At 39.4% G+C, this 12,903-nt stretch overlaps 1 protein-coding gene across 7 annotated transcripts in view; it reads left to right on the top strand.

Moving 5' to 3' along the window:
- diaph2 (diaphanous-related formin 2) overlaps positions 1–12,903 on the top strand; it is a 350,703-nt gene that overhangs the window by 125,356 nt on the left and 212,444 nt on the right. For 6 of the 7 annotated variants that reach the window (XM_043256805.1, XM_043256804.1, XM_043256806.1 and 3 more), the window contains 3 exons: positions 1,702–1,764; positions 5,333–5,674; positions 10,166–10,280. In XM_043256805.1, the coding sequence (XP_043112740.1) occupies positions 1,702–1,764; positions 5,333–5,674; positions 10,166–10,280 (520 nt within the window). The remainder of the gene's footprint in view (positions 1–1,701; positions 1,765–5,332; positions 5,675–10,165; positions 10,281–12,903) is intronic. The other variant, XM_043256807.1, reaches the window with a different exon arrangement.

The following is a 12,903-nucleotide window of genomic DNA, read 5'->3' as shown; positions in this document are numbered from 1 at the left end:
TTCTGTCATGCCCAATTTTAAATAAGCAAGCGACCATATTCTCTCTTTTCATTTTTTGGTGGATTGATATTTCCCCTTCTTGATTTGACTGCAGTCAGTAATTGCGTAAGATTAACGGCAACAAAGTGCAACTAGGGTTCCTCTTACATTTTCTCTTGGACATTCAACAGGAAGGGAATAGTGTCAAAGATGTAGAATCGAACAGTAGCTCGATAGCTTAATAATTCAGAACCCAAACGAGATGGAGGGTGAAATCTTTTGCAGCACTTGATAGGTTTCAGAAAGCTCTGCGGTCAGCTGTCTGTACCAACATGGGACTCGTAACATTATGGTGCAGTGCAGGGCTGGACCTGCGTCTTATTGCCACTGCCGGGATGGATTTGGCAAGGAGTCTGGCAGTAATGATGCCGATAAGGACAGCACTTCTCTTGAATCATAGGGCTGGTTGCCATGTGCCCTGCGCTGTTGCCATGGTCAGTATCAGGGGACACAGCTCAGCCATTCACCTTTACAGGTTGATTTGTTTGAGATGCAGTGCATGTGTGCCATCTTTCTCTCTTTCTTTCCCTCGCTCTTTGAGTAAAGATCTCAAGGAATATGAAGATGCTGCTGTTCTTCTTGACAATGTTGAATGTGTTGGCTGCTGCTCTGCCCTTCATATCATCAAAAATAACTACAGCTAAAAAAACAAAAGTAACAAAGCTTACTAAACACTTTAAGCAAGGACAACATTTCAAATGTGATCAAAGTTTTCCACTGTCTCCACCATGAAGGTATCCATCTTGTTTTCCATTACAAATCTTTAATATTTGATTCTGTCCTACGTTCAGTATGGGGAAGCTGCACCATATAAGTGTATTTTAGAGGCAGTAGAGTATGCTTCCTCTGAATGAAAGAGGCTGTTAAGATGTTATTTTTCCCCTTTTCTTTTTTTAAAAGTGGCTGCTCATAGCAAGTTCAAAGCGGGAGCAAAGCATCACTGAATCTAAGTGCTTGAGCTAAATTCACTGAGCGCATCATAAGGCAGTGAAATGACGGGAAGGACTTGAAAGAACAGGATTCCAGAAGCAACTCTAAAAGATGCACAACAACCAATTTAGTGCATTTCCTACTCTTGTGCCTCAAACTTTCCTTTGAAATGGACTCTGTTGGAACAAAAGCATCATGGAAATGACTGAAGTCGATAGATTGCAACACTTTGGTTCCAGAAGTAAAAATTATATTAATTTTCTTCATAGGGAAATTGATTGTTAATGATAACTTAAAAGACTTCAGAGACTTTGTTCTTAAAATTTTCCCCCATTCCACTCCTATTAAGGCTTCTCTATGGTCAAAATAATTTAAAGTCTGTCGACAAAAAGTGGGTGGCACTGTTGTGCTCAATTGTGTCCGGAACTGAAACTGTGTGAGGGTGTTTAATGATGTTCTTAATTTATAAATTCACTTCTGCAAAGCACAAAACAACTGCTAATGAAACCCTGTATTACTTCATTAGTAGGTAAACACAGTGTTTTGATAATGTTCAAATAGGCTGCTTGCATTCAGTTTCTTGCTGTCCCCAAGTTTTATTGCCATGTGACCTTCAATAAAGTTGGCACTTGGCTTTTGCTTTATTCTCCTCTTCCAGCTAAGCAATCTCTCTTTTCCTTACCATTGCTTTGTCTGTCTATGTATCTGTCTGTCTGACCCTCACCTGTCCAGTTGACTAGTGAGAGAGACAAGCTAAGAGAGGCAGAGAAAAGCATCAGCGAAAGAAACAGCAAGGTGGGTGTTCTCCCAACCCTTCCCTCCGCCTTCCCAGCATGCTCAATGCAGCCACCCGCCAAACATCTTTGAAAATCAGCATTTTATTTTATACCGTCTAACAGGTTGATCAAAGCTGTTACCTCTCACTGATCAGCCAGGGCTTTGATTTTCTGTATTGTCTCAAGACTCTCAACAGATGCTGTGCAACCATTCATTACAAATGCATGCTACACAATTAGGCCATAATCTTTACCTCGTATCCAGCATATAAACAGCTTGTGAGGGTGAATCTCTCCAAACACAATCTCTATACTGTGAATACCTCTAGTTCCTAGTAGCTTGAAAGTCATATGAAGCAAGTAGTTTGTCTGTTCCCTTATTTTTAGGTTGCTAGAATCATTCCCTTCCACATGAGCTACAGGAATGAGATGGAACAGGCTCCCAGAGCCAGTTCCAGCTGGAAGGCAAAACGAAACCCCATCTTTCCATTTAACTAGAGTATTGTAACCCTCAGTAGTAACCAAATCTAATTGAATTTGCCTCTTTCTCATCACAGATGAGATTGGGATGGTTTAATTGTGTGTTAGCCCTAGTTAATTACCCAAACTGTGACTGTTTCTACTCAGAGTGCCCTCCCACCCGTTGAGAGTGTAAATGGATGCTTGTCTCCTTGATATTGTCCTGTCCATATATAACAGATAGTTTCAGACATGCTGACTGCTAATTAGTGCTGCTGAATGGTGTGGGAGTTGGCCAGCGAATTCAGGTCCGTGGCCAGCTTAGACCTTTATCAAACCAGACTTTTGGGTCGTAAATTGCTTTTTAAAGCAAGATAAGAAGCCAAAATGAAAACAGAGGGGGAAAGGAGCCCTAAATGAAACATTTTCCTGTTTAAAATGGGTTTTGGGTGTAAAATTGGTCTAAATGATGGATATTGTTTAAAGAGAATAAGGGGTATGGTTAGAGAAAATTGTGTGCCGGAGGCTGATTAGCATTCCAGAACTGTGGCTGGAGGGTCTGCAGCGCACCACAAGCTGCCACAGAGGGCCAAAGCGATGCGGAAATGACGGTGCTCTAATTTAGCAGCTAATTTGCTTGCCATTCTCTTGTATTAAACTTAAAAGAGAAAATGGGTCACAACGGGCCGGAGATTGACAGACGCATAATCAAGGGACAGGGTACTCGTCAAGGGACCTCAGCTTCCTGCATGATGCTCCTACACCTTTTTAATTTCCCTTCTAATAAACAATCCACTGCCTGCATTGTGTAATCAAACACTCAGTAATGCATATAAAAATGTGGCTCGACGCATATCATTCTCCTAATCAGCTGAACTGAGGCTGGAGCACAGAGAGGGGAATTGCTTCAGAAAATGAGAAACTTTTTCACTAAGCAGTGATGAGAATGAGGCGCAAAGTAAGTTTTGAGATGAAGAAGAAAAGGGAGAAAAGGGGAGAGAAAAATGGTTTGTAATCATCCAAAGGTCAAGTCATATCTGGACTATTGGGACTTCTAATTGAAGCATTTGCATATCATTTGTTGCTAAAGAGACTTGGCCACCCTTTATCAATGATTCAAAATACCTGTTTATTCTGTCGCGAGCAGATTTGTCAGGACATTTACCACCCCCTGTCTTATCAGTAACCGGATGAATTGAGCCCTGACTCCTCCATAATGGCTTCTCTTCCTGGAGACCATCTTGTGAACTTCAGTTATTTTCAGTTACCAGAAAAGTAAGGAAGTAAAATAAAGAATAAGAAACAGGTACTTGGCTAAAATCCCTGTGGATTGTGGCTCAAGGTTAAGGATCTAGAGGATGGAGCAGAGAGGTCGACTGCCTGTCGCCACCAGTTGCATGAGCGTTCAAGCCCGATTACTCTTCTCATTACTGCTAAAGGTTCAGGTGGCTGCATCCTATTCATACGCTCAATCTATTAGCAAATTACAGAGGCAATTTACATGTTAATCAAGTCTAATGGTTTACTCTCATCTGTTATGCTTTATGATTAAACGAGATGAATCAGTCTACACAAAGCGCTTTCCATATTTCATCCGCAAACAAATATCGATACTGTCATCTTGTCATTCGGTGTAATCACAGTTAAGTATGTTCCATAAGGATCGAATGAACGCTTATGTCATTACGTCTTAAAAACAATAACAGATGATCATCATAAACTTCACCATGCTTGTTTATTTTGAGTTATGCCCTCAGTGTCAGTCGCTTTTTCATTCTCCGTTGCTAATCTGAAACCGAAATGGCTTTTAAATTGTGTGTGTGTGTGTGTATGAGCCAAGCCTACAGGAATCCTACGAGGCCCATAGAAATTGGTTATACTATGCTTCTGCATAATGCCTAATGTTACCTAGAGTAAAGCTTCATCTCAATTTCTTTATCTTTGTGTTTGACTTTCTGTGTACTGAATAATTCCTGCAACAGGGTCCAGAATGAACTCTTCTCTGACCTAAAGCAAATTGTGGGTTATTGTTTTTCTAAAGTTATATAGTAGTTATTTAATATTTTAAATCTAAAAATATAATAATAATAATAATAATAATAATAATAATAATAATAATAATAATACAAACACCTATTGATTGATTAATCTCTTTTTGTGTCTTAGATTCCGCATTTGTGTTGGCACATGGAGTTGCAAACAAAATTAAATAAAGAACTATTTTTTAAGACATTAAATTAAAGATTAATTTTTATTCATAAATAATCATTAAAAGTTCTGACATTAAAACATTATTTTCATGTATTCTTTAGTTGATTTTTTTTCAGTTCCTCACATTTCCAATTTCTATACACGTTTAGCACTAGATGATTGTTTCTTTTGGTCCCTGTGTTACAGGATGGGGAAAAAACAAACCTCCAGCCTACACCCAGTTAACCGTTCCACCACATACAAATGTAGACTTGCGTACATTTACTTTACCACTTGTGCAACACTTGTCAAATCGCCCCCTTTGAGAGCCCAAACACTTGACAGGTGTGTACATTCCAGAAGAGTCTACCGGTCACATCAGCGATCTGCCATTTATTTATTTACATATTCAATGTGACTACCTACCCCTCAGGAATTGCTGTGTCCCGGTTTCCCCAGTGAGAAGATCAGGCGGTAGGCTCAGGCTCCTTTGAGCGCTGGCCCCTTCTTGGCTCTCAGGAGGCGGTGCACTGCACGCTAGACAGGCAGATGCTCAGTGCTGCTGAGGGAACCAGTGCCCGGGGGGAAGGCCACAGCGGCCCCAAGTCATCCATCTGCTTTTATCTTTTTAACTCTTATTTAATGCATGCGAGGAACCCCTCTACCCCACCCCCCTCACTTTCTCAGATTTTGAGACTTGTTTTAATGCACTCTTCTAAAATTGAAAAGTCAGCTGCTGTAAACACTCTGTCTTTTATCCTCCACTCTCCTTTGCCCTTGTCTCACCCGCTAGTTCTGATGGGATAAAACATGTAATGGTGATAAAAGCATGGGCCTTTGGGTGTAGAAGCTGAACGGGAGTGGTTGAGGTGAATGTTTGGCTCACAGTGGTCTCTTATGATGCCCTTGATGCCTGATTCTTTTTAATCCCTTCACAGGTTGCGGCAGGACCCAGAGCAGCCAGCGCTGTTCCTCCACCACCACCACCACCAGGGGGAATTGCACCTCCACCACCTCCTCCGCCTCCTCCACCACCACCAAGTGGATTAATTCCACCTCCTCCACCTCCTCCTTGTCCTGCATCTCTGGGACCTCCACCTCCTCCACCTCCACCCGGCTGCGGACCCCCACCACCTCCTCCACCTCCTGGAGGAGGCCCACCCCCACCTCCGGGTATGCCTTTGGCTCCTCCTCCACTCGTTGTCCAACTGCCTTATGGACTGGTGCCCAAGAAGTCCTACAAACCTGAGAGCGTCATGAAGCGGGTGAACTGGTCCAAGGTAAGACATTGAACATCAATGGAGCTTAAATGGCTTAAAAACATGCGTGTTCTAAGAACCGCATAACACACTCCAAGGTCAGCAGTAAATTGCAAATAGTGGCAGTAATTTAGCTTTAGCAGAGTGTAAGAGGAAGACAAGAAGAAAGGATGAAAAAGAGAGTGTGACTTTTTCAGTGGGAGTTGATGGTCCAAAGCTTACGAGTACATGCAGCTTATTAAAAAGAGCGTTGAGCCATGAGACTCACGACTCGCCACTCTGCCTCCCTTTCAAGATATCGGGCCGTAAACTATTTCATTAGCTCAAGTGCCCTTGCGCACACATTCTGGTTGTAATTGAATACATTTTTGAGTTAAAATGAAACAAAACACAATATATAAAACAATGTTGCGTAATCCTCCATCGCATTTAAATGCGATTTCTATGAGTCAACCTCTTCACATCATCTTTTTCCTTTTAACTCTCAATCGTTAATTTACCCATCGCCTTGGGGATTTTAACAGTCTGAAAACTGGATTAATTTATTTGTACTCTTTCATGCTTCTGCTCGACCTTGTCTTTTACTTCTTTATGCGTCAGTGCAGAGAGGATACACTTGGTCCTATATATATATATATATATATATATATATATATATATATATATATGGAAATATTTTTTATAAATGTGGGCTACTTACCTGAAAATCTCCCACACAGGAGTCACAAAGCAGGTTCCATTATGCCCCAAGGGCAACATTGCTTATATTTGTAGTAATTATTTCATATTAAACTGGCAAGTTGAAGTTTGGAAACTGAGCAAATTACAGTTTATGGTTACCAAGGCTGCATTTATTTAATCAAAATTGTGATATTAATAAAATAATAAAATTCTTTTTTTAAATGGCAAACTGAAAGCATTTTTTAAAGCATTATTTCTATTATCACATGGTTATTTTTTTTGTATAAACTTGTTTTTTCCCACCTACGATGAATAAATAGTTTCATGTAAACATATTATTATTATTATTATTATTATTATTATTATTATTATTATTATGAATTATGATTATGAATTACAAATTAATAAATGAGTTTAGCATCAGCACATTTCGCATTTTGTAATACAGTACTTGAGTTAAAGACTGTATTTTGCTATAAATATGTTAGGATTAGCCAGCTTTAAAACAGTTGCAAAATAGCAAATCCAATAAAATATTATAGTAAAATATTGAAGATTTAAATAATAGCACTTTGTTTATTGTCTTTGGTACTCTCAGACAGACATGGACAAGGTGATGTCATGCGTGGTAATGCTTAGATCTCTCAGGTGTCATTATGCTGATGTGACGGTGATAGGTGATGGAGAGAGTGAGAGAGGATGAAAATGGGAATGCTAATCAGTTTGATTCTTGCTATTTTAAATCACCCAACGGAGACCCCTCCATCTCTCACAACAGTGGGAGATAACAGTCAGACAGTGAAAGCAGCCGGCAGCAGTGAAGTCGGGAAACACTCTAGCCCCTGCACTCCTCCCGATCTTTCCCTAAAGCATGTAACGGACTTTCAAATAGCCACATCGGAGATTGTTGCCTGGAGGTGCTGTAATGTAATTTTTCCAACCGTTAGAACACCCACACAGGGGAGCCACACTCCTTTATGGAAAAGTAAATGATTGCTCGCATCTGCGGCTAAGACCGTTTGGAGCTGCTCACTTTCTGCCCAGAGTTGGGTTTAGCTGCCCAAGGCGAGAGGAAGCTACAGTATTTCTCTCTGCTGCTTGAGCATGAACAAGGTCACCCTGGCTGAGCCGTGTGTTAATTACTCTGTTTGGAGGAGTCACGGTTTTTTCACAAGTGCCCTTATGAGGCAGCTCACTAATGAGACCGTTCGTTTCTCACTCTGTCAGTCTCTCTGCGTTTTCACTATTCCACTTGGACTCTGTGAGAATGTAAATGCGATATGATGCTGTCCAGTAATGTGCATGATCATCGACAATACGGTGCAAAGTAGGTGCCAGTATCAACAGCTAATTGGAATGTAGTTAAATGTCTACCATTACCTTTATTAGACAGTTTCACATTAATAATCCTAAAAATGTAACATTATAAACATTTTAAATTAAAATGATAAAATGACCATTTTAATGGGCTAGGTAAGACGTTCAGGCACAGGCAGGCCACTTGTAATTCTGTAGTGCAGACGGCCTAAGTGAGAGGGGGTGGTGATGGTACTCAAAGCAAATAGTTCCACAATCAGTTTACAGATTTATTTATGAAAACACTTCATAGAATAGGCTTATTGAATGATCGAGAGGATACATCTTTAGACTTCCTGTTTTCTTTTCCTGTCATGACTTGCTGTATCATTTTCTTTACATTTTTATTGAGATTGAGGAAATTACCATATCTCATTTATAATGAATAGAGAATGCAAAATAGTTTTTTTTTATCCATAAATCTAGTAACTCCTAGTGATGCTGACAGTTCCCCAGCTATTGTATAAAGATTCTAATTATATCCCACAGATTTCTTGAAAATGGTGATATGTATGTATATGCTGTTGCGTATAGTTTCTAGCCGATGGGCTGCAATTATACAGATTACAACAACAATGTACACTGAGATTAAGAAAGAAATGTCTTCTCAGGTGTCATTTCATGGAAAACATAACCTGTAATTTTCTTTTCTTTTGGGTTTGCATGATGATGTGTTGATTGCAGAGCAAAAGAATCGAGAAAAAAAAAAAGATTGACACATTGCACCTTGTGACAGAAACTGACGTTTGATACTGATGTTAAAATGATGATAATTATTTAATATGCAGATCTCTTATCTATCTGTCTGTCTGTCTGTCTGTCTGTCTGTCTGTCTGTCTATCTGTCTTACCTGTCATCTGTTTGTCTGTCTGTAAGAAAAAGAAAAAAAAACCTAGTCAGGCACAGACTAGTCAATTTTAAAAACATGTAGTTTTGCACAAAAGTCATTCCTTGGTCCTTTTGCTACTGTGCTTTGGAGACACTACTAAAGATGCTGGTGCTGGTAATCTGGAGACTGTTTTATATGTACGGACAGTTCTTTCAGTTTTCTTTCTGCAAAAGACAACAATAGCTTTAAAGTTTCAAATTCTAAGCATGCCGACACCTAATTTATTGCATACACACATGTTGGCTTTGACTGTGACGAGTAGCACAGCTGAATTCCCTCATGCTAGCGCCGTAATGAAGCGGAGAGAATGAGGCAGAGATGATGAGGGGGAGGAGGTTACTATATGTAAACCGTAAGGGAGAAAATACATAGTTTAAACTGCCACCTCTCTCCGCTAGTTTACATCACTTTGATCCTGGTTCTAATCCCACACATAAACAGAAGCACACACAAGAGATGTGCAAAAATTTTCTAGAATATGTGCAACATATTTTTGCAGTATAGTTGCTGGGTTGTCTAGGTAATTAGTAGACTGATCAATTGTGAGGAAGTACTAATTACATTATCTGATTAGTATCTGGTGGGTTTTCCTTAAGAAGCATATTAGAGTTTTATTATTCAAATACTGTAAAATTCTTCAATTAAAAGTGCAACACTTATGGCACAGAAATGCACTACCAATTAAAAGTTTGGGGTCAGTAAAAAATAATTTATTCAGCAAGCATGCATTAAATCAATCAAAAGTTATGTAATGTTCAATACCACGACTAAGGTGACTGCTCCCTGGGCACCGCAGCATTGGCTCCTCACTGCTCCGGGTGTGTGATCAGAGTGTGCACTTTGGAGGTGTTAAATACACAGCACAAATTCCGAGTATGGGTCACCATATCTGACCACAGTCACTGCACTTCACTTTACTTTGTGAACTGGAAATTACTACTGACTTTAATATTGTAATGTATATGACCTGAAATGGAATAATTACAAAGACAATAAAAAAATATATATAAATAAAATGTATACACACACCCACATACATACATGTATATATATATATATATATATATATATATATATATATATATATATATATATATATATATATATATATATATATATATATATATATATATACACAGCAACTTATTAAAAAATCACATCATAATTGACAATGTGTATATATATATATATATATATATATATATATATATATATATATATATATATATATATATATATTGTAAATTTTGATGTGATTTTTTTAAAATAAGTTGCTGCAGAAAAACTATTTCATATTAACACTTGTTACATTTTTTAAAAGTTATATTTATCAAATAATCCTGGATAAAATTAATGACATTTCTTAAGAAGCGCAGCTGTTTTCAGCATTGCTATTAACTGTTTCCTGAGCACCAAATCAGCATTTTAAACCAGTTTCTGAAAGACCACGTGTCACTAAAGACTTCAGTGATGTATGAATCAGGTATGCTTGTGTGTATATGTGTATGTGTATGCGCTTAAGTGTGCAGTGGCGCTTGCTTGCTCTATTCCTGCTGGTGTTTGATGGAGTTTTTCTGTGCTTGCAGATAGTGCCTCAGGAGATGGCGGAAAATTGCTTTTGGCTCAAAGTCAAAGAGGAGCGGTTTGAGAACCCGGACATGTTCAGCCAGCTTTCACTGTCCTTCTCTTCTAAATCCAGAGGTAAGGACAACCTGCTTTGCCTCTCCCCTAATCACATAGGCACACGTAGTTTCAGCTACCCTGATGCCCGCTTTTATCCATCCAAACATTGGGAAAGCAATCGTCTCTGTGAAATCTTAATTATCTTCATGAAGCTGTGTCAGTTTCTACCAACTTCCTTTACTTTTTTTATGCAGTCTCTAGAATCAGATTAAGTAAGCGTTTAGCTCTGTGCCAATTAGCAGAGCTGCAGAGTTGGAAGTGTACTTTACATGTCAGCACAGAGTCAGTTTACAAAGCATCCCTCTTCCTTCACGGGAACCGTACTGTAAGCGGCTGTGGGTTTCGATAGGAGCAGAGGACAGACATGCTTGGTTAGCTTGGCTGCCTTTCCGCTTCACTGGATGCCCCCCGAGAGACAGTGAAGAAGAAAAGAACGAGAGAGAAAGTTACAGTACAGAGAGTTGCACTCTTGTTTTGGCCAGTTTGTTTCTCCGTCTGCTTCCCTTGTTTATTCACACTGCTAGAGAAGGATAAAGTGGATGTTTCCTTCGGCAAGACAGTAAGTTGAACCTTTGACAGTGAGTGGCCTCAGTAGATTTTAATGTGTGTTTCATAAAGGGGCATTGCAGAGGGCCTGTCAGACATTGAGCACAATTGAAGAGTCTGCTCATGTCTGCAGCGGCGGTCAGATGATCAGTCATTGAAGTGAACTGATCTGAGAGCAGATTGACCGCGGTCTGTGGAGTTTGCTAGCGTTAGCCCACTGGCAGAGCTCCAGATAACTCCTCTTATTCTCCAGTATCGACATTATATCGGCCTGTTAAACTCCATCCAGCAACACTTCAAGCATAATGTGGTGGTTTAAGATGTGCAGAAGTGCAGTGCATATGACTCTTGAATATAACCGCTGCTGATTACTACTGGGGTTTGTACTTTCTCTTTTGAGACGCTGACAAAAACACAGCCTGTTCCTGTGTAGCCAAGCGCCTTTTTTTAGATATAATTGTTTAGGTTTCAGTCGTCTACACTTTGTATTGTTTCTTTAGTTTTTCTCTGCAAAGGTGTAGGTTTTATAAGTAAGAGTTGAGGAGTTCCTCAGGGACCCATCTTTGGCTCAGTTCCTATCAATTACGCCTGAAGCGTACCCACTGACTCGACTCTCCCCAGGTCTGTTTCTGAACCCTAACTGAACGTCTTCATGAATGAAATATGCCTCTCTGTGTTTGATAGTTGCAGCAGTTCTTTTAAGATAAAGCTAGAATTCTGCGACTTAAGCTTTGAAGTGAGTAAGATGTGATTTGGACCCATTCTGGGAACTTTCACACAACGAGTAGAACCTTACTTCCTCGTACCACTTTTAATTCAAAGATTATTAACCAATGGTAAACCTCACCGCTTCAAGAGCGTGGAAGGGAAGAGGGAGTGATGTTATACCATTGGTAATCATACTTACTTTGAACTGTCTGCCATCTGATGAGTGTACTGCCAAGACTGCATGTCTAAAATATACTTTTACAGCACCAGTTGGAGGAGGAGGAGGAGGAGGTGGTAGGTGGTGTCTTCACCATGTCTCTAGCGTTTTTTTTGAGACTAGGTGCAGCTGGCAGTCTCCAGGGATAAATTACTTTATAAGGCTTCGCAGATGCTCGCTTTTGCCTCACGCTATAAATCCTCATAGTAGAGCTGGCAGAGCAGTCGTTGGTCAAGCTTTGCTTCATTTGTCTGCGCAACTGCCGCTTTATGTAGTGGTGACTGTGGTCCGCTTGAAAGTGCCAGGGAAAAGCGCTCTCAACGGCTCGCTTACAGCTAAAGCGTTTATCTGCAGACGGCCAAGTAATGAACAATGAGTTGAGGAGGTGTAAATGTGTTCTTGCCCTTTTTAAAGTATACAAAACGGGCTTCTGTTATCTAGTTTTCCCCCAGAGTCTTAGTTTTACTGAGATTTGGTATTGATAGCTGTTCCATTTCACATTCCTCTTTTCCTCTACGCCGCAGCATCTCTATCTCCACCACCACTCGAAGGGCCTGGTGTTAAATAGCTTTTAACAAAACAAGGATATAGTGATCAACTGGGATTTTAGATCTATGTCTTTCAATAGATAGAGCCTACTGCTGTATTGAAAATTTGAGTTTTTGGAGTTTCTGAGCAATAGGGTCAAACTACAGACAGAAAGCTGGTTATTTTTACACAATAATATATATGTACATAGTGTGTACTACTAACATTCATAGAAGTCTAAAACATTATTTTGGTTATTTAGATTAAATCTACTTCAAATATTTGGTAAGTTTTTGTAAATTTGAAAGCCATGCAGATTTTATCTAAAACTTCTCCCATCAGTGTAGAAACACTTGGTTCTGCTCTGTCAGACAGGTTTAATTATTTATAACATTCTGAATCCAGAAAAGCTCAAAGGCAGACCACTTTTTGAGCTTGTCTTCAGGAAATCAAACATCTAAATGCTCACAGGCTTTGAAGTCAAATGGAATAACAGTTATTGTTGATTAGCTCTCTTTTTTAAATGATTTTGTGTGTGTGTGTGTGAGAGAGAGGGCTAAAGTTGTGGTTTGTGAACTTGAAGACATTTCAGAACAGTAATAAGAAACTTAAAGACAATTTTACCTATTCATTCTGTCAAAG

The sequence above is a fragment of the Puntigrus tetrazona genome, chromosome 14, assembly GCF_018831695.1.
Source record: "Puntigrus tetrazona isolate hp1 chromosome 14, ASM1883169v1, whole genome shotgun sequence".
In the NCBI taxonomy this organism is placed as follows: domain Eukaryota; kingdom Metazoa; phylum Chordata; class Actinopteri; order Cypriniformes; family Cyprinidae; genus Puntigrus; species Puntigrus tetrazona.
Note: the sequence above shows the minus strand (reverse complement) of the source record. Positions and strands in the feature narration are given on the sequence as shown.